The sequence below is a fragment of the Rhyacophila brunnea genome, unplaced genomic scaffold (genome assembly GCF_057557595.1).
Source record: "Rhyacophila brunnea isolate RB1 unplaced genomic scaffold, BYU_Rbru_1.0 scaffold_23, whole genome shotgun sequence".
NCBI lineage: Eukaryota > Metazoa > Arthropoda > Insecta > Trichoptera > Rhyacophilidae > Rhyacophila > Rhyacophila brunnea.
Window position 1 is genome coordinate 28,868,485 of NW_028232893.1, and position 21,238 is coordinate 28,889,722.

Below are 21,238 nucleotides of genomic sequence, written 5' to 3' on the forward strand. Positions count from 1 at the left end.
TTCGAACCTGGGACCCACGGAGCTACAGTCCAACGCTGAAGCCGCGCGGCCACCGTGGGTGTGGACATAAATAGTGCACAATAAACTTTTTCAGATACTGTTTTGGTTAGTTTTTTAAAATTCATAAAGCTTAAAACAAATAAGTATGACTGAGAAAATGTGCACTATTTTTGTAAGGTCGCCCATAGCATACCTTAACTATTATGGTTTGGTTTAGGCAGGGTTTAATTGAATTTTAAAAACTAACCAGCAACATCTGCAAATTGTATTCTTAGTTCAAAATTTTGTGTGTACTATTTTACAGCCTACCTCCACCCCTCGCCACTGATGTAGGTAATACAAATAATTCAACATAACATAATATTGCTAAGAAGAATGGTGTCATATTCTTGTAACAGTGCAGGCGCTCATTCAGATGTTGGTATCGTTATTTTTAAATGACACTAACACCGTTGCAAAGTGATTTCATTGTGGCAGCAATGCCAAAAGAATCTGTCCTTCCTCTACCTATATTATACCAGGTGAACATGAAATGCAGGACATAGTCATGTATTTATTGACTAGCAATATTATTACAATTCTCTACAATTATTAATAATAAATATTAACATATTCGATGTGAATCGATTACATATCTAAATAAAAAATTTCACATTAATTTGATACGACACATAAAGTAAATTACTTTGTTCATTCCTAATCGGACCACATGGGCCTCCACACTTAGTGGATGTTATAATGAAACCCATTGACTTTATTTTTGCATATAGAATACTAAATTTACTTCCAACAATCAAATATTAATAACTCAAAAAGTATGTGTTTGAACCATTTGATTAAAAGTTCAATGAAAACAAATACACACATAATTTTAAAACAATTCTGAGAAATATATAACCAATAGAAAAAACCTTTTTACGATACGATTTAAATATGACACCCAGCAGGATTCGAAACTGGGTCTCTCGGGAATCGCGCCCACATGCTCTAACCACTATTCTATAGGTATCTTATCTAATTGCGATAAATTTTAACTAATGGTTCTTACAATAATTTCTGAAGCGCTTTCTAAATTGTTTTACTAATTGGCGATCAGCTTTTGAATTTTAAATCAAAGTATTAAATTACCTTAATTACTAACTGACGTCACGGATCACTCCAAGATTTTTGTTATACCCTACTTGCCAATAATTTAAATAATTATTTTTTTTATTCAACGAATAATTCACAAGATTTAAGAATGTAACATTCTTAAATTGAAAATACATGCATAATTGAAAACAAATACGTTTGACTGACACGGCTTAATCGTCGGCCTATAACGGCGTGGGTCCCAGGTTCGAATCCTGGGTTTGGCAAGTACACATATCGTTTTTCAATTTATGTATGAGTCAGAATATGGACCTAATAGGTTGAGCAAGTGGCCGACATCCATTTCTCGTAAAAACAAAACGTCTTAACCCAATGCTTACGGGCCCTTTTAATTAATTTTGTAATTAACGTGTTAATTTGCATTTGAAAAGCAATTAGCAAAAACACAATTTTGTGCGGCCCGTAAGCATTGGGTTAATACAAACCTCCACTCTGTAGAGGCCCATATGATCTTATTAGGATAGGACATGGTAATTAAAACCAGCTAACAACCTCCACTCCTCGCCACTGCCTAAAACACAGTCCAAAGCAGCAAATGGGCTACGAATGAACTCGGGCCCAATAGTCTTTTTGACTGCGCAGACTTATATATCGTCACTGTTCTGGCAGAAGACACTAATTCGAAAAAATGACATATTGAGTTAGTTATACCAAAATGTTCCTTATTTCAAACTTTACCGTCTGGAAACCTTCTTGATAAATAAACAGTCTTTATTTTAAAGTCATCCTTTTTACGATTACTTAATAAACTCACATGATAGACCATTATTTCAAACATTTTAACAACTTCAAAGTCAAACTACTCAAAACTAGTATTCTCCAGTTAGTGTGTTCTGCCAGAACAGAGACGACATTATAATAGGTATATATAGAAGGTTCTCTTTATCACGTAATAATAAGAGAAAGATGTGTTTGGTTAATTCATTACTGGTGACAGAAGAATCTACCTTTCTCATTCACACACAGAATCTAATATTATACTTCTTTAATATTATATATGCTGTCAAACTGTGTTATTATTGTTTTTAAATAATAAAACAAAAGCGATGACATTTACTCTATAGGAGACACTGACCAGACACTGCACAAATTTGCCCACTCGATACAATAAAAATACTGAGTCAGTGCACTTTAGACAACTGCAAAAAAAAAAGGAAAATAACTTTTCATCAAAACATAAACAGTCGGTGACCTACAATAATATGGCAAATTGTAAATTATTACACACTGCATTACTCATAGGATGCGGCAGCCTATCAAGATAAAAATTCACCAATCAGCTGCTATGGTCATAAACACTTTATTATAGTAATCAAATAATGTTTGTAGTAGCACATATGGATTGATTAATCGGTTGAATTACTGACATTTAAATGTTAGTGGCGAGATAAAGCAATTCCTGGAATTCGTAATCTATCACCGACTGGACTTACATTATCATGTTTTTAAGGACTTTAAGGGTTTTTTTAAGATACGATTCGTCAGCCCATTTTGTGAAAACCATTTGGAAAAAATGAAATTTAAAATAAATAAATCAAAACTTGAATAGAGCCACTGTGATTGAGCCACAAAATGATTTTTACTGACCAGTTTCTGACTTTAATCGCCAACCAATTGTGTCTTTTATAAGCATCTCTGTGGACGATAGGCCTTAGTCTAGCACTTACATCTTTAGCATCCAGCCCGATTATACTTAATGCTGATGTCTGGGAAAACGGACTAAACCGAACAAGATTTTGTTAAATGATTTTTTTCTCTAAATAATTAAGAGCTCGTACGCATGGTCTATTTGGTCGATTCAAACTGGATGGTACAAATAAAGAGCTCCAATGCAGAACTTAGTTTTCCCACTGACGGTCTATCGAGTCGGATCTTGCGCCCAATATATGCGTAGCCATAGTCTTTTATTATTTTACATAATTTTACTGAGACTTTGAATGTGACCCACTGCCATATAGTCACATCTCTTCGGCTCGCACATCTAAACTCGTCTCATATGCGACGTGTCAAATACGCCGATGTGACATCATCGCTATTCACAAAATACACATCGCCAAATTGAGCTCCGCACATTGGTGGGATGCATCTTTTTAGAAAACATCTACTGCTGCTAGCAACAAATCGCACGCGTCTCGGGCTGCGAGTCGGAGCTGTCAGTATGCATACCCACACGCTACAAATTGGTCATTCCTGTTTGAACGTTGAAGCTCGCCTGTTGTCGCATCCCATACATATCCAAACATCGCTAGGCCGCCTATGTGCGCGGTCTTCATATGTAACATCGATGCGACGTTCCTGCAAGATTTGATTTATGGCTGTGCGGCAGACGAGGCGAGTTTAGATGTGCGAGCCGGGTTAGTGAGGATCAATTGTTCAGGCTCTATCTCCAATTCTCTTCAAAATCTTTAAAATCCCACTGAGCTTTTCCGTTGTTCCCAATGCCAGGCCACGGTTGAGTTCCTCGACGTACAAGGACATCTGCAAGTCACAGTACTACTCTGTATCGTTCAAATTTAGGACATTGTACCACTATGAGTGCAGTGTCATCGGAGAGAGCTGCGAGTCGCTTCTTCCCATAACGACATTAAAGTAGTCTTGGTTTTCAGTTTCACTTTCATATAATAAGGCTTCGTTTAAATTTCCTTCAATGTCATTTACTAATAATATAGTTATGGAAATCAAAACATTTATGATGTAATATTGCACTGTCAATAATGTTTATGTTAGTTATAAATATCAGAGTAGTGAAACTTTTGCTTATCTAAATGGGCAAAATAGTGTGCTTGACTTCATAGCAGCTATTTTGTAGTATTTCCTCCATCGTGAAGTTATTGGTCATTGTTTAGTTTACGGTGAGTCATTTTTATTTATTTACTTTGAGATAGATATGAAATAATAAAACATATTATTAAGTAGATAGCAGCGGCGAAGGGTGGAGGTAGGCTGTTAAGATTCGCTATAAATAGTGCACACTAAACTTTTTTAGTCATATGTATTTGTTTTTATTGAACTAAGACTACAATTTACAGATGGTGTTAGTTAGTTTTTAAAAATCAACTAAACCCTGCCTAAACGAAACCATAATAGTTTTAGTCTAATTTGGGCAATACGACAAAATTGTGCACACTTTTTCATTCATAGTTATTTGTTTTCGTTGGATTAAAAATACATATTGCAGATATTCTTGGTTATTTTTTTTAAATTCATTAAGCCCTGCCTAAACCAAACTATAATAATATATATAAAATATTATTCTATTTATAAAATATTCAAAGTTATGTATGATTTAATTGCATAATTTTAGATATTTTATAGATATACATGTATTTTTTGACTATTATCTATTATGGCTTGGTTTCTCAGGGTTTAATTGAATTTTAAAAACTAACCAACATTATCTGTAAATTGTAGTCTTATTTCAACGAAAACAAATATCCATGTCTGAAAAAGTTTAATGTGCACTGTTTATGGCGGATCTTAACAGCCTACCTCCACCCTTCGCCACTGGTAGATAGTGAGCACGAAGCGGGAGACTTTGTCAAGATTGTATGAGAAGAAATGTTGTATGAAAAGAAGTTGTTGAAAAATTCACAAAACGTTTTGTTTCACGCGACGGCAGAGCGCCAACAAGTAAATAAAATAAAACCGTGGGTTCGAATCCAAAGTCTCTCAAATTTGCATGTTAGTTTTCAATGTGTATTTGGTTGAGCAAATGGCCAACATCAATTTCTCATAACACAAAAATTAATTAAGAAACCTCTTTGTGAGGCGGCTCAGATCCACATAGGATTGTAGAGCCAATTTAAAAAAAAAAGTGTCTTCATAATAGTGGAAAATTAAGAGCTTTAGTTATCTTTGAAAACTAAACATGAACAACCCATAGACTTTGTACGAAAGGTGTATCATATGTGATACATCTTATTTCATCTTGGGAATTAAAACAAAAAATATATTAATACCATAAGGGGTCGTCAAATCGGTCGCTGCAAATAAATCGTACTTCTCATTGCTGCCCATATTCAAATCCAGAAATCTCCACAGAAAAACTAAGACCCGGCTCTATAAAACCGTCATACGCACAGTCGTTGCATACGGGTGCGAGTCATGGACGCTAAATATGAAAGCAGCTGAAATGGTGGATTGCTTTGAGAGAAAGATCCCGAGGCGGATATACGGACCCATGAATGATGGTGGGGAGTGGAGAATTAGGCACAACACGGAACTATACCACTTATACCAAGATTCAAACTCCACTTTCATAAAACTCGAGAGGCTGAACTGGGCAGGCCATGTCCAGCGCATGCCTGAATCACGGATACCGAAGAAGATCCTCGAAGGAAATCCAGGGGGGAAAAGGCCAGTGGGAAAGCCACACACACGATGGGGTGACAACATTACAAAAGATGCCAACCAGCTGCTAAAAATCATGAACTGGAAAAGACGTGCGGAGAACCGTTCCGGCTGGAGGAGGCCAGAGATCGACTTGAGCAGTAGCGCCATCGAAGAAGAAGAATAAAGGGTCGTCCATAGATGAATCACACAATTTTCCGTATATTTTGACTGACCCCTGCCTATTGTCACTTCCACAAAAAATCTTTTACGCACGTGTCTAAATGACATCTAACTTTTAACTTCCCCCTGAATCAGTCAGTTGAATCAATTCAATTCAAGTTAAAGAATTAACCCCCCTCTTAATCAGTCATTTCAATCATTTCAAGTCAATTAATTTCAACAAATTTGTTGAAAATGCTTGATTTCAGTATAATGGCCTTATGGATTTCAGAAAAGAATGAGTTTATATTTTGATATCATATTTTATAAAGGAACGCTTCTAGGCACTCAGCCCCTGAGCCTTCCCCGGAGGAGATGGGTGGATGGCATCAAGAGGGAAAAAGAGACTGAGTGTGACTGACTGGAGAGAGAGCTCGGGATAGAGATTCCGGGAGGACGGATGTGCAGTTGGCGATGGACCTGAATGGTCTGTAGCGCTAGCTTAAATATTTTCTATAGCCCATTCATCATCTTCAATCACATTCTAAAATTGAGAATACAACCATATTTTGTTTCCTAAGATATTCGTGGTTATTATTCGTACACGCATTATACATTGAGTTTAATGATCTCTTAAAATTATCTAGTAAACTATATTCAGGAAACTTTCCATTGCAGTTTGCAATTATTGACTCACAATTTTGGAGAAAATTTAACATTTTATGTTTTATTATTGTATTTTGTGTGACAGCTGAATATGCTACTCAAGGACCATTTGTGAATGGTGTGAATGAACTGGAAGTATATAATATCATAACAGAACATCATATATTCACATAATAATTGACAAGACTAAAGGAGCTAAATGGTTTACTGTTATGAACAAGGTATAAGGTATAACATACCAAATTAATTGTAGTGTGTTGCCATGCTAAAAATAATGAAAATGATCATTAACCTTGACGTACGAATTTTTTTTCACTTTCGCAGAAATAGCACGAGAATTATTGTTGGCAAAAAAACTTATGATACTAGTAATTATATTAGGCATCTACGACAGAAATGAATGGAAAGAAAGGACATGTGCTCAGATGAAAATAAACAAAAAATCTGTTGCCAAAAAATAAACATCAAAGTATTCCAACGGGTTCAATGTTCATTTAAACAGTTACATCTAAATTGTACGTAAAACATTTCACCGTGGCACAACTGTTCGCCATGAGCTTTCTTATCGAAAAGAGATAACCGTTCACGAACCGAATATTAATTGAATTTTCATAGCTGACTTTGGTAAAATTCATGAATTCAAGAATGAAAACCTAATCCAACAAATAATCCAGTATATCTGCTATTTTCAAAATTTGTTTGCTGCTGGCTTCCTGTAAAGTGTAATCTTTGGCGATTGGCGAGCGAAAGGGATTTTTGGAAGAGCAATAAACACAGGCTCTGTCCATATTGTCCACCCGAAGAGCGGACATGGACAACGAAAGAGGAAGAGTATGGCACATATTGCCGTGATAAAGACTCCAGTAATAACAGAGAGCTTTTCATCCAAGTTTCTTATTGGTTTAATAAGAAAATACCTTGGTATTTTACCATTAATTATTCCGCGTAATATGACACACTGTTTATGTTCAAATGACAGTGTATGGAGAGCAAAGGCCAAAACAAATAATTTTCAGAATTAGATTAAATTCCACCACTCATCAAGGAATAGAATTTTAAAGAAATTGGTATTATTTTTAAATCGAGAACTGAATGATTCCATCATTTGCAAACTCATAAAACTCACTAACAGTGCACTATAGTGGAACAATAACTTAACCTTGAAATTGTGCAGATTGAGATTTTTTCTACTGCCTACGAATTACATAGGGTACATAGGGCACACTTCCATTATAGTGCATATACACAGGCATGGATTGACTGGCAGCAATAGTGTGTATTTTAAATTATCATGACGACAACTATTTACACGAAGAAGTGACTGTCTCTCCAATCTCATTCTTCAAGAGTAAGCGAGACGCAATGTTGTCATTTTACAGGTATTATTTGACAGGTAGCAAAAATTGGTTAATCTCATAATGAGTCTCTCCGCAGTGTAGTTCATTTTTTTGCTGGCAGGTTCACCACTATCGTTCTACTGTGCAAACCGCAGATCGAAAAAATTCCAACTGCCGCATGAAAATTCAGAAGCTTCTGAGCTTTTTTGATTCATGCATGCAATCTTGCAACTGCAGGATAATACATAATTACAGGTACATTTTCTTGTTATGGCCGCGCGATCATACGTACTGTCAGCAGTAAATCCATGCACGTGTAAACGGGGTATTATTTACGACTGCTCTTACATGAAGCCTATTGCATTGTTTTTTCTAACTCAGCGTCACTCTAATTACTTACATCATATATTCTGTCGAAACAATCAAAATTTACGCTTTTTTTCTCATAAAAACAAAAAAATTGTTAATACAACCTCCACCCTGTGGAGGCCCGCCCATAATAATATGATCATCTTCAAATCTGAACATGGTTAAAAAAAAAAGAAGCTAAATTGAGGATATTAATAAATCATACAAATTGGTTTTTGGTGCATATTTTTGGCTGGTTTATGTAAAACTCTTTCAATAAGTAGTATAAACTGATTCGAAGGTTTTATCTTGTACCAAACAAACCAAATGTAAAAATGCTGCTTAACACATCTGCTACACCGTCATAAAGATTGGGAGTCCTCGGGTCAGAGATTTGTCAGCGATATGTTTATGTAAGAACACTTGCAGTTATGAATTTGGTATAAATGTGAAACTCACTTCGAATTTTGATGAGAAGGTTCTGAAGATGCCCTCCCATATGCTATCAGACTGTGTGTGCACCTGGACAGTGTCGCCCACGTGAGCGGCTATCGCATGCATGAAGAAGGCATTTTTGTATACACCCTCCGCCGCTACGGGTGGCCTGCAACAATTAAAAAAAAAACATGAAAATTCCATAATATAATAATATACCCTTTCATCAGCGACGGGACGGAACCCTGACATTGTTGACAGTGGTACCTTACGGTGCACATCATAAGACAGCTGATTATCTGAATGGGAATGGCTGGAGCAACAATAACTCAATGAGGAACGTTTGTGGCTCCCGGTTTTATTCATCCAGATCCAAATGCCGCCTGTTCCGACACTATGGTGCTGCTTTACAGTGATGAATCATGGTATCTTATGATTAGTTGTCCATACACGATGAACTGATATAATTAACTCGTAAATACTTGAATATTTTAATATTTTACCACCAGTATTGGCAACACCAAAGATAATACGAGATAAATTGAGAACATAGTGATAATACATTGAGATAAGTATAATTTTCTATTTATTAGCTAGTTTTTCATTAAATTTCTATGGCCCTTCGCTCATGGAGAAACTAAAATCTGACAAACTGGTTGCTGATGGAACTCATAAGCTGGCAATTGACTGATGCTTCGCACACGGCGCTACTAAAACCCATTTACAATAATAATCTCATAACCTCAAACTGTCGAACCCAATGTCTTTCCTACTTCATTCTAAGCTTTTTCTGTAATATCTTTACGGGAATATTCTGGCGGCCTGTAATTATACAGGCAGGAGTATTTCTCAACTTCTGCCACATATTTTAAATTAAAAATCGGTTCGCCCATCTTTAACTTTTGACGTCTTGACTTGTCATTGCTTGTTCAGTTCATTGCTACCAATTTTTGTAATAAAATATGATTTTTCATCGAATCTACTGATATTGGTACCACTGTTTTACGGGTGACTGGAAACTGAGAGACTGGGAGCGGTTTCGGTTGCGAACGTTTTGAAACTGAGAGATTCCAGTCTTGCCGTCAGCGAGCCGCCGTTGAAATACATTAGCCAGATCCTGGCTGGAATTTTAGTTTCAGTCGGATCATTTTTGAGGATTCTCGTGAGCCTTTGATTAACTATTAGTCTATTTAAACGATTATTTATTCCCATTAATGTTGAACTAACAGCATAGACCATAAACTGACATAGTATTGACCGTGCTACTAAATGAAATTGATACAAAATATCAATAAAATCGATAAAACCTGATGAAAATTGGATGAGTAGAGACTATAAAACATGTATATTGTTAAGAAGTTGCACACATATTGTGAAAAATATGAAGACACGTCTTACATTATATGGAAGGATTGAGGAATTTCAATCGCCACGCAAATGATACTTTTGCAAACAATTGGTGGGGTAGAGAATTTATAACTTAGGATTCACAGATGATACCACAGAACTCACAGAGCTGCTACACCAGGTAGCGGAAGAGAGTCGCAAATACGACCTCCTTATTAATAGGATTAAGACCAAGTTAATGGTTATTGATCGGGCTAACCTTCCACCAGCAGCAAGTATACTCCAAAACAGTGGACAAGTTTGTATATCTGGAATAGGCGAATGTGAACCAGAGATAAGAAGGCGTACACAGATTGCGAAAAATGCGATGACATGTCTTACCACTATATGGAAGGATCAGGGAATTTCAATTGCCACGAAAATGATGCTTGTGAAAAATATTAGTGTTCTTTATATTTTTGTACGGTGTCGAGTCAAGGACCCGAGAGCAAAGAAGCAGCGGAAGGCAATTGAACCGGTCAATTTTCCATCAACTCCAGATAAAGCAACGGCCATTGACAATATATCCAACATATTCTGTAGTGTTTTGGACATATTATTCAGTGCGGACTGGATAACCTGGAGACTGGTGCATTTAGGTAGCCTCTAGAGAAAGCAAAGCGAGGAAGAGTGTCGGCATGCTGGAGCAACCAAATGAAGGAGCTTACTGGGGACAGCCTTTACTTTGCCCTGAGAGAAGTAGAGGACCGACGGATGTAGAGTATTGGCCACTCAGAAGATAACTGAATTTAAGGGTAGTCACGATCCTCAGCCGTGTGGGAACGACGAAGAAGAGAGATCATTATAATACCATTCATTTTCATTTAGCAAAAACATGTTTGATAGTGTCAGTAAAATAAACTTATTAAACTCAGTAAGAGCTCACTTTGAGCGTAGCAACCTAAGTCTTGGGCATCTTCTCCCAGGACACTCCCAGTCCAATTGTTTCAGATGCTTCACATCACCAATTGTAGGGTCCCGCGATACGCTTGATTAAGACCGAGTGTGGTGCGGGGCGGGCTTCGGTGGATGGCACTTTACTTCAATGACCACGTAGGGCAAATCTTTGAGTATAACTTGTTTATTGAACTTTAAATTGTGGGGGGCTATCTGACTGCTAGTTTTATAACACTAAAAATGAACTGGCATTTACTTTGTACGGCGACATTAACATAACATGTGGTCGGCGTATGAAACAGCATACATAAATTTTGTGTAATCATCTAAATATCCTAAATACCTAATAACAGGTCAGTATCGCCTGCGATGGTTGAGTGTTAATGTGTCAGTTTATAAAGTTGTACGTGTCAGTTCAAATCCCGGCTCTGACAAAGTCCCAAGTTGTTTTCCAATGAGTATTTAGATCCAGATCAAGTGGTCAATGTATATTTCTCGCAGACAAAGAAATCGCTTCGGAAGGTTGCCAGGATCTACATTGGATTGCTGCGCAAATGAAACACAGTTATTTTGGTATATCTAATTGCATATCTCTGCACTATAATTATTGACACGCTCTCCGTCAGTTATAAGCTAGACCTGTATGAAAATATGAAGGCTTTATAGCACCTGTACACGTGCATGGATTTACTGGCACCAAGTGTGTAAATTCAACTATCGCGATACTGTTAACACGTAAAAGTGCTGACTGTCTCACCAATTTCACTCTTCAAGCGTAAGTGAGACACATTGTCATTTTATGGTGCCATTTGACTGGTTGTGAAAATTGGTAAACCTCAAAAATGCTCTTCACGGTGTAGTTCATTTTTTTCCGGCAGGATTTCCATTATTCTACTGCGCAGGCGCAGATATCTCACAAGTTCCAACTGTCACATGAAAATTCAGAACCTGCTGAACTTTTATGATCCATGTATGTAATCTTGCAACTTTCACGATAATACGTGTTTACATGTGTATTTTTTTGTTATGGCCGCGATAATACGTAGTGCCACCAGTAAAATGCATGTGTAAACTGGGTATTAGTTTCAGCACAAGTTGAACATGCTACATATATAGTGACGCAGATGACAACATTACCATTTATGATTTTTTTTGGCGGAAAGAGTTTATCCTAATATAGACAATTATATTAAATACCTTTTTCTGTCGGCGCAGATACTTTTTGATTCAATAATTGTTTATTTAAAAGTTTGATACATTATGTACATTTCAATACATCATTATCACACACAAGCCGCGTTGACACGGTCCAAGTACGATCCAAGTACACTTGGACCGAGTGCCATCCAAGCACTCGTATGAGACAGCTTCATACAAATTACTCCTATTCAAGCTAACTTGGATGAGTAGGACGCGGTCCGAGTAGCTTGGATAGGAATAATTAGTATGAAGCTGTCTCATACGAGTGCGCTTGGATGGCACTCGGTCCAAGTGTACTTGGACCGTGTCAACACGGCTTAAGATTAGGTTAGGTTGGGGTAGATTAGGTTAGGTTAGGTCTAAAAAGAAAGTTATAAAAGGTTATGCGGTCATCTGCGGCACTATTACAATATAATATGTAGAATAATACCACTGATTTATAATGAATTAATAATTTTGTAAGGAGTTTAATGTCATAATTAATATTGGGGCCTACCTTGGTAAATAATGGAAATAATTATCATTTTCCTTGCAACACTATTTTCATTGAATAAATGTATATAAACGAAAAAAAATTGAGGCAATCAGTAATTGGCCACATAAACTTTCATTCATTTACATAAAAAAACTAATTAAGCAACACCATCACCTCAAAAATGCACTCTAATTAGTAAGTTAATTTCAATTCATCAACTTTCTTCTTAAAATAAATTCCTGTTGAAATGATTTGTTCTGAATTTGAAATGTTTTCTTTTCGTGGATTTACTTGTAGTCCTCCAGACAACAATAAAAATGTGGCAAATAATAATACGCGAATATAATAGGTCGCTTCGAGGTTACATAAACACCTAACGTTAATTAATTACATGGAAATTATTATAATCATGGTCGATACGACAGTTTCTGAAGAAATTGCAATTATAAATAAAAACATCATAAATAAATAACCACCATGACAGTTCGTAGGGTCGTGGCTTTTTTTCAATGGACAATAGAGTATGACAAACAGAGATTCGATCGTGAGAAATATATGAAAAAATCTAAGGAATTTCTCACCAAAACAAACAGATGGAAGCGTGCGCGAGGGATTTTCTTCAAAACGAGGGTGTCTCGTGGGAAAATGCACAAAGGGTTGTGGCATGTAAGAGAAGGTTAGGTCACGTCGAAAACTTACCTCTGGGGTGCCGCTCGACTTTTGCGTTTATTATTCATGTCGGCCTCGCCCGACTGGCCTGGTGGATAGGCTCCTTCTCGTTTACGCGTGGGGACCGGAATTTTGACAGATTATAGGAATACTTTCTATCAACACAGTTCTTTCAACTTTCGCGGATGCACAAAAATGCACTTATATTAAAAGATAACACCAATGCTATAAAAGCACTGCCCCCCGTACAACATCAACGAAGATTTCATTCAGCCAACGACTACGAATTCGAGTATATTTGTGTACAAAATCACAAATAAATTTATTTATGGGGTGAGTCCCCGATTAATAAATAGTTGGCAAATCTAGTGTCTGCAATGCGCGAAGGATACAATATACAAGATGGCGGGGTGACGTATTCAATCTTCTTTTGTTTGCATCATGGCAAGCTTTTCGTTTGACACAAAAATAATTTTTCGATCGAAATCATTTTTAACCGCTTTATAAAAATAAGGAAAATTTATTTAAATATTTACTTTATTTAAAAATTTTATCGCGCTCGCGAATTTTAGCGAGCGATTTAATTTTTAGTTGTCAGTGTTGAAAAATGGCGGATAAGGCACTGACCTCTACAGACCTACAAACTTATCTGGAGAATGGCCAAAAGTGAAACTACGAGCTACCATAAGACGCCATGTTGAAAAACGTCATTTGAATGTCAGATTTTTCCAGTTGCGAGTCGTGATTGGGTAGTTATCGACAGTGGCTCCCCAATCTCATTCTCCAGATAAGTTTGTAGGTCTGTAAATAAACAGCCTATCACTGGCCACATAAATGCACCGCCGTTTCCCGCGCGCGGCCAAATCAATGAGATAGTGCAAGAGGGACCCTTATTGATTACGTTGGAGTTTTTGGGTCATTTCGACATGTCATCCAGAACTGGGGCAGACATGTCACATCGGGAAAAATTGCAATTGATGGATACCGAATTGAAATCCTTCTACGAATATTGCCAGCAGGCTGGATTTACCGATGAAGAAATGGAGGCGATCTGCCGTCCGCTGACGAACGTCGTGAGAAGGGTGTCTTTTCGAAAATGGTTTCGCATCATCGTCGCGGTTGTGTTTGTTATCGCCACTTTATATGGCATTAGCAACGTCAATCATCTAGCCTGGCACGCTACCGCGATCGGGAGGATATTCATGATCAGGATTCTGCCGATCTGGGATTGGACGCCCCTTTTCTATAAGCCTTGTTTGATCAGTAAAAATCAAATAATTAATGACCTCCCAAACGCCCTCACCTTGTCGGATTGTGCTGCTTGCGAAGCTGTAGGTAAGATCAAAATAATAATATTGTCATTTAATAAATTAAATAGGTATCTAAATTGTGGAGTCTTTTATATGTTACCTATATTATAATTATTCTTATTACCTACCTAAATATTTTTATGTGCATTGACTTACTTAATTTGAAATTATATTTTCGATGTTTCGATTAAAATAAAAAGTCTTTCATTTTTATGTTGTACTTATTTTTTATTTATCTATTATTTTAAGTTATCTATGTTGTGACTGAATGCCATAAACTTCATTTCTTTTATTTTGTTAAGTGTCAATTCATGGTGGAACTGCATTGTATTGTTGTTTAATTTAATAAAAAAATGCGTTTTATTAAATTAAACAACCATAAACTTCAGTTACTTAAATAAACACTTAGGTATCTAATTAATACTTAATGACCAAACCATGTGAATATTTTTATAGGTTTTTTGATTTTATTCTGAATGTAAAAGATACATACAGACCTACAAACTTATCTGAAGAATGGGATGGGGGAGCCACTGTCGAAAACTATCCAATCAAGACTCGTAACTGGACAAAATCTGACATTCGAATGAAATTTTCAAAATGGCGTCCTATGGTAGTTCGTAGTTCCATTTTTGGCCATTCTACAGATAAGTTTGTAGATCTGTACGCCAAACATATTTTGCAGTAGTAGGTACCTAACACGATCGCAAAAATGTAGTCCGGCGTCAGTATACTTTATACAATTTTACATAGATTCAAAATACACGAACTACATTTTGCAGTAAGTACGACTGCAACAAGCAGTCCAGTGTCGGTGCGCAACATCCAGCGGTCAATGTAGTGTTTATTGAAGAAAATAAGTAATTATCTCACACCTTAGGTTCAAAATACACAAACTGAATTTAGCAGTCCGGATGACCGCAAAATGCAGTTAACTGTCAATATGAAGGTTATTTAGTAAACAATATAATAATTTGTGAACAAAACAATTTATTATCTTAATTTTTTTATTCAAAATACACAAACTATTTTCGCAGTCTAGACGACCGCAAAATGCAGCCGGGCGTCAACGCGCGGTGTTCAGCGAACAATATGATAATAATTATATCTTTTACACCTTGGGTATAAAATCTACAAATTGCATTTTGCAGTCCAAACAGCCGCAAAATGCAGTCGCGTCGAAATAATGAAATAAACATAAATTTATGTAACATGTGTGTACCTACTTGTATTACCCGCAGTGGAGTAGTGGACAAAATTATACCCTTAAACCAGTGGGCAACGGGTTCTAATCCCGCATCTGGAAAAGTCAATTTTTTTTTTTTCAATGGGAGTTTGATCCTTGACCCAATGGATCAAGCGAATGGCTTCCACTCATACTTCCTAAAAAGACGTATTAAAATAGTCTATAACTGCCAGAAATGTCAGTATGCCATTTTTTTTTAAACCTCTAAAATAGGAGTGTTAAATAAAAAAAATTAGGTGTGGATATAAGTAGGGTTATGTGATAACTACTTATAATACTCAAAAACGACTCCTTCAGACTATAACATAATCATATCAAAATAATAACTTGATATTTTTATTTTTATTCACAGCATCTGTGCAACACATTTCCGAAACGGACTACGACAGTGTTCTCAATCGGCACTTAATTCGGGGTGCCCCCGTCATCGTGACGGACGCCAACCTTGACTGGTCCCTCTCCAAATACCCCGACATCAACCTGACCAGGCTGCTGTCCAACGACGAAAGGCTGCGTGACTCCGTGCCCTGCATTCTGCAGACGAACCTGCGGACCGGAAAACAACCGGCGGACCTGAATAATTTATTGACCAAGATAACCAACATTCAAATACCTAATTGGTTTGTGCACTTTCAAAACTGTGACCTGCAAGCCGTCAAATCGTTAAGGGTGTTGGCACCGAGGCCGTATTTTTTATCGCCACACGTTCCGCCCGCTCATTTCAATTGGTTGTTGATGTCAGACAAATATTCAGCGCCGAGATTTAAACACTTGGAGTTGGACACGGGTCTTATTATCCTGTCACAGTTGAAGGGTTCCACGTTGGTTCAGCTGACGCCGAGAACGCCGTGCGAGGAAGTCTGTCCTGTGCTGACATTCGACGTCCGCCAGAGTGAGACGCTGGTCCTAGCCAATTCGCTGTGGAACTTCGAGTACATCCCCGACGAGAACGGAGAGAACACAGCCATCTTGACGGAGACTGCGTGGAACGAAGCGTAAACGGGCAGCGCGATTATCGTACATAATTCATTTTACAAGTCGTTGATTTATTTTGAGGTTCGGTAGGTCCAACATTACGAATGACAAACCACGGTTTTATTGTTTAGGACAGTGTTTCCCAAATATCTCCAAGTTAGTGCATCGATTTTGCATATTATTCAGTTTAATTTATTTACATATATTTATAAAATACCTGTCTACATCGTAACTCACACTGTAAAACTATCATCACTGTACAGGTAGCGTAGCCCTCACCAAAGTGATATTTTGATGGTAATGGTCTTATTGCATACTCTTACACGAACTGGCCAAATATCATAAATTCCAAAAAAATACTTCGTATCAAAATAATTCAAAACTATTTTTTAAGCCATTTGTAACTTGACAAAAAATATTCCAGCCAAATGCTGTAACCCTCTCTAAACGCAAGTCACAGGGTACGTACAAAGTAAGCCACTCAATTTGTAATAAAATAATAAATAAATATTATATAAAATAATAAGTAAATCCAATCCCCACAGTTTTTTGCACTTCCTGAACAATTTGATATTTGAGGGTTACGCTACTTGGCCTGTATATTAATATGCCTAAATTTGGTACTTATATGAGAATATGTTATTATTGTCTCATTCAAATAAACAATATGTCCATTTCGCTGTTGATTTTCAATCAATTGGAATCTTTCAATTTCTCAAAACATACAAAACTGAATAGTATGCAACATCTCTACATTAAATCGTTAATATGTAGTTAACATACAAACAAAATCTTAGCTTAAAACCCTAAGTGGCACAATAACTCTGCATATTATATTTTTCTAAGGTTTTTCTTGCATAACGGGACATGTACTGACAGACCATTCAGGGTAATATTCAAAAAACTGACTTCCTTCTTACTGATAGACATTAAAAATATTTTTTATAGTGGTCTCATAAATATGTGTCAACCTTTATCAAAAACAAATGCAGCTCGCACAAAACATTCCACTATTAATATCAAGCTGGCATACATCTGAATCAAAAAAATATATTATGTAGTACCATCTCAATAATATAATATTATAATGTCTTCAATGGAGCAGAGGCAAATATTAATTTATCTGTCAGTTCGTGCATTTGGATTCAGGACATGGTCCCAATGGGTTCAGCAAATGGCTATCGACCGATCCCCATATAAAATGTCAATCTTGGAACGTGCATATCTAATTTATGTTATTACATATGAGGCTACTATTTGCAAACACATCTCGTTCCGGCAAAATGCAATAAACTGTTTTACAGACTAATAAAAAACTAATTTGTATGATTCTTTAATTCATTTGTAGTGTAGTAAACAAAGGGAAATTTATCTATTTCAATATTAATAAAGCGTCGATGACATTGAGCTACTTTACAAGCTACAAGCCGGCGAATTTACAATCTGCTTGTAAACTCGCCCAGTGTAATCATCGAACTAGCTAACAAGCAGATTGTAAACAATCTACCGAGAAAAGTTGAAAGCCGGGCTACCTTACTCGCTACTCGCTGGCGTGTGGACCGATCTGCGTCTGCGCAGTAGAGCGATGGTGGCGAACCTGCCGGTAAAAAAACCAACTACTCAATACGTCCTGTCAAATAGTACCAAAAATTACAGTTTCAACTCGCTAGCTTGTTGGCTTCTGAGCGAGTGGAAAGTTTAGTGTGTCACAATCGCACTAGCTGACTCGCCCCCTTTTAAATTCGCCGACTAGCAGCTTGTAAAGTAGCTCAATGTCATCGACACTTAATGAATCTATTTACATTAATGTTTGTATCAGCCCAGGTTTGAAAGTCAAAGTTAGATTGGGCCGTTTCTGCAACTTAAAAATTTGAATTAGTCAGCCTATGCAAATATGTATCCAATCACATACCACTAAAATGTTAGTAATATTGAACTAAAAGCTGAGCTCCTATTGGCTAATATGGAACGAGTCGTCTTTGAATCTAAATAATTATGGAATAAGCCACATTTGAAAGTATTGCATTATTTTGATTTAATATTATGAATGTAATAAGGCCAGGTTTGAGACTACTGTATAAAAATTCTTATAAAGTGTATTTTTCTTTACGAAATGTCATTTGAGGTTATTTTTTAACAATTTTGGAACGAGCCGTGTTTGCAATTAGTAACCTCATATAACACCAAAACGAAATTGAGGTTAAAGGTAAAACAGAGTATATTATATTATGTTTGGGAAATGCTGATTTAGGGAATCACCTAAATAACTATAGACTTATATCTTCCAATTTTTAATCAGATTACTGAATTTAATATTAAATATAACAATTAGTGTAGCATCAAATTATTATTATTGTATAATACACGAAATCAACTATCTAGTCACAATTCGTCAATAATTTTATATATCTAATAATTGCTTATGTCAACTAATGCATATTATTGTCACATATCGATGGTCTAATGTCAATACCTGTATCTGATCTATCGACAACAAAATACGCTGAAAATAAGCTGTCAAGCGTTTTGCATGACGTGTGTTGAATTCAGCGTCAAAATGTCACTTTCTAATTATTTAGAATGTAAAACAGTAAGTAATATAACAAATTTGGATGTTTATCTTTATATGTCATATTTTATTTGATGTTATCATCATATTAAGCGCTATGTGCTGTGCTTTACATCTTTTTACGTTACGGGTTATTGGCATGCTATGTAGTTACAACATGTGTGAAATATTAACAGTCAGATACGGGATATTAAATATTTAGTTTTTTTAGCTTCCTGCACAATTTGTAAAAAGTCACTTACGGGATATTAACATTAGGCCATCGACATAAAACTTTCCAAGAAGGTTTAGGGGTATAGCACACCTAAAATTCAATAAACGTAATTAAATATTTCTCTAAACTGACCATTGTCACATCATTATTATCATGTTTCAATCTACTGCTGGATGGAGGCCTCCTCAAGCTCTCCCCATTCTTTCCGGTTCCTCATTTTTTCCTGCCACGTAATTCCGCCAAACCTTAATATTTCGTCAATAACGTACCAAAAATAGCCTTTCATTTGTGTTACATCATTCAAGTACCTGAGTTTCTGTGTCTGTTTCACTACTATAACTATGAGACCTTCATTCCACATTGAGTAAAACATTGTTCCAGTGATCCTTTCTATTTGGATATCCTCTAATGTGCACCCTCATAGATTGGATCTAAATCTATCCATTCTTCGTGTACTGTCCGTCGCTGATCAGAGAGAAACCTGGATCGAGACATGTGTTATCTGGCATAACCAAAGATGTTGAATCTTCTCCCAGATGGAGTCCTCCGTAAAATTCACTATGATGTAAATGTCATTTTTGTATTCAAAAAAATATAAATGATTCTTTTTTTCCGATCACTTTCATGCATTTAGACTCAATCTTTATAGATGAATGAAGATTTTCTTCAATTCTCCTCTCTTATCGGTCATTCCCTCACGACTGAGGATCATGATCACACTAAAATCCAGTCGTCTTATACGCAACCAAGACTTCCCCCCCCCCCCCCCTTACGGTCCTCTGCTTCTTTCAGGCCAGATTAAAGACCATCCCCAGTAAACTCAGCACACTGACACTCTTTCTATGCCTCACCTTCCATCGAATAATATTTCCTTGCCATTCCTTTCTCTTCGAGTCTCTAGATGATTGATTTCTTCAACATCTCTGTGTGCCTAACATTGGTTTTTTCACAAGAAATTTATATAGGTGTGCTAAATATACATCCATTACACTGATTGCATATCAAGTGGTTTGTTTATTGAATTTTAGTTGTGCCCCTATTGGTTGCCAGTATTATTACGTATTAGCCAATGGTGATAAAATCGTTTTACACGGTTGAACTCTACTGTTTATTTTATTAAATGACTGCTTGTAAAATCTTTTATCACGTAAGTCGTACAAATTTTATTGTAATCGATGTCATAATATGAAAATATATAATTGAGCAAATTATGATGTGTTTTCTATAAACTGATAAGGCTTGGAACGGGACTCCGTTCTGCTGCATACTTTGGTCTGGAGGCTAGAATAGGGGGGGTTCCAATAATCAAGAGTTGTAGCGGAGAAAGGGTATTTATTTGAAGATCAGGTACAGTTACACCGTAATGATTACCAAGTCGCGATACAGGCCGTCTAGCAGGTAACAAACATGTGCACAGTAAAGTTGATATATCAACAAGAAAGGTCTGAGTGACCATTGGTGGCTTTACCTTAGGGGCTCAAGGGGATGTTACCCGAAAACAGTTAAATGTAAATTATGAAAGAAAATAACCTCATGTCGTACTAAAATCAGCGGTTTCTTTTAAGTATACAACATATTTATTGTATTACAAATAAATCTACATACCATAGAAATTAATTAAATATGTAGGTACCTACCTACCTGAATTCATTTTATTTGTTGTCGATATATAAATGGTAAATCCATTTTAATAATATTTTTTAGTGTTTGATTAACCCATGGCCCCCACATCCTAAAGTAGGCCCCCGTTTGGCGGTGCCCCCAACCTAGGTTACATGTAAATTATACATAAAACATTTTAGCTTCCTTATCGGAAAGAGATGACCATGTACTGTACGGTCTCCAATTTTATGAAATTCAATATAAGA

General features: G+C 36.4%; 2 protein-coding genes across 2 annotated transcripts in view; one reads left to right on the forward strand and one right to left on the reverse strand.

Annotated features, from left to right (window-relative positions):
* LOC147069809 (uncharacterized) overlaps positions 1–13,455 on the reverse strand; it is a 35,753-nt gene extending 22,298 nt beyond the window's left edge. The window contains exons 1-2 of the mRNA XM_085950573.1: positions 13,087–13,455; positions 8,454–8,598 (exon numbers count right to left, since the gene is read on the reverse strand). Coding sequence (XP_085806699.1) covers positions 8,454–8,598; positions 13,087–13,124 — 183 coding nt within the window. The 5' untranslated portion in view covers positions 13,125–13,455. The remainder of the gene's footprint in view (positions 1–8,453; positions 8,599–13,086) is intronic.
* A 495-nt stretch (positions 13,456–13,950) lies between these two features.
* On the forward strand, positions 13,951–16,937 carry LOC147069810 (uncharacterized). The gene is made up of 2 exons (XM_085950510.1): positions 13,951–14,391; positions 15,965–16,937. Exons 1-2 carry the CDS (start codon positions 13,983–13,985, stop codon positions 16,609–16,611), a joined length of 1,056 nt encoding a protein of 351 aa, XP_085806636.1. The 5' UTR covers positions 13,951–13,982; the 3' UTR covers positions 16,612–16,937.
* Positions 16,938–21,238: the final 4,301 nt, after the last annotated feature.

Bases quoted from the DNA above. Each gene is read 5' to 3' on its own strand.
- LOC147069810 (XM_085950510.1), top strand. From the start codon at position 13,983: ATGTCATCCAGAACTGGGGCAGACATGTCACATCGGGAAAAATTGCAA. The intron at 14,392-15,964 runs GTAAGATCAAAA...TTTTATTCACAG, and splicing joins TGCTGCTTGCGAAGCTGTAG to CATCTGTGCAACACATTTCC.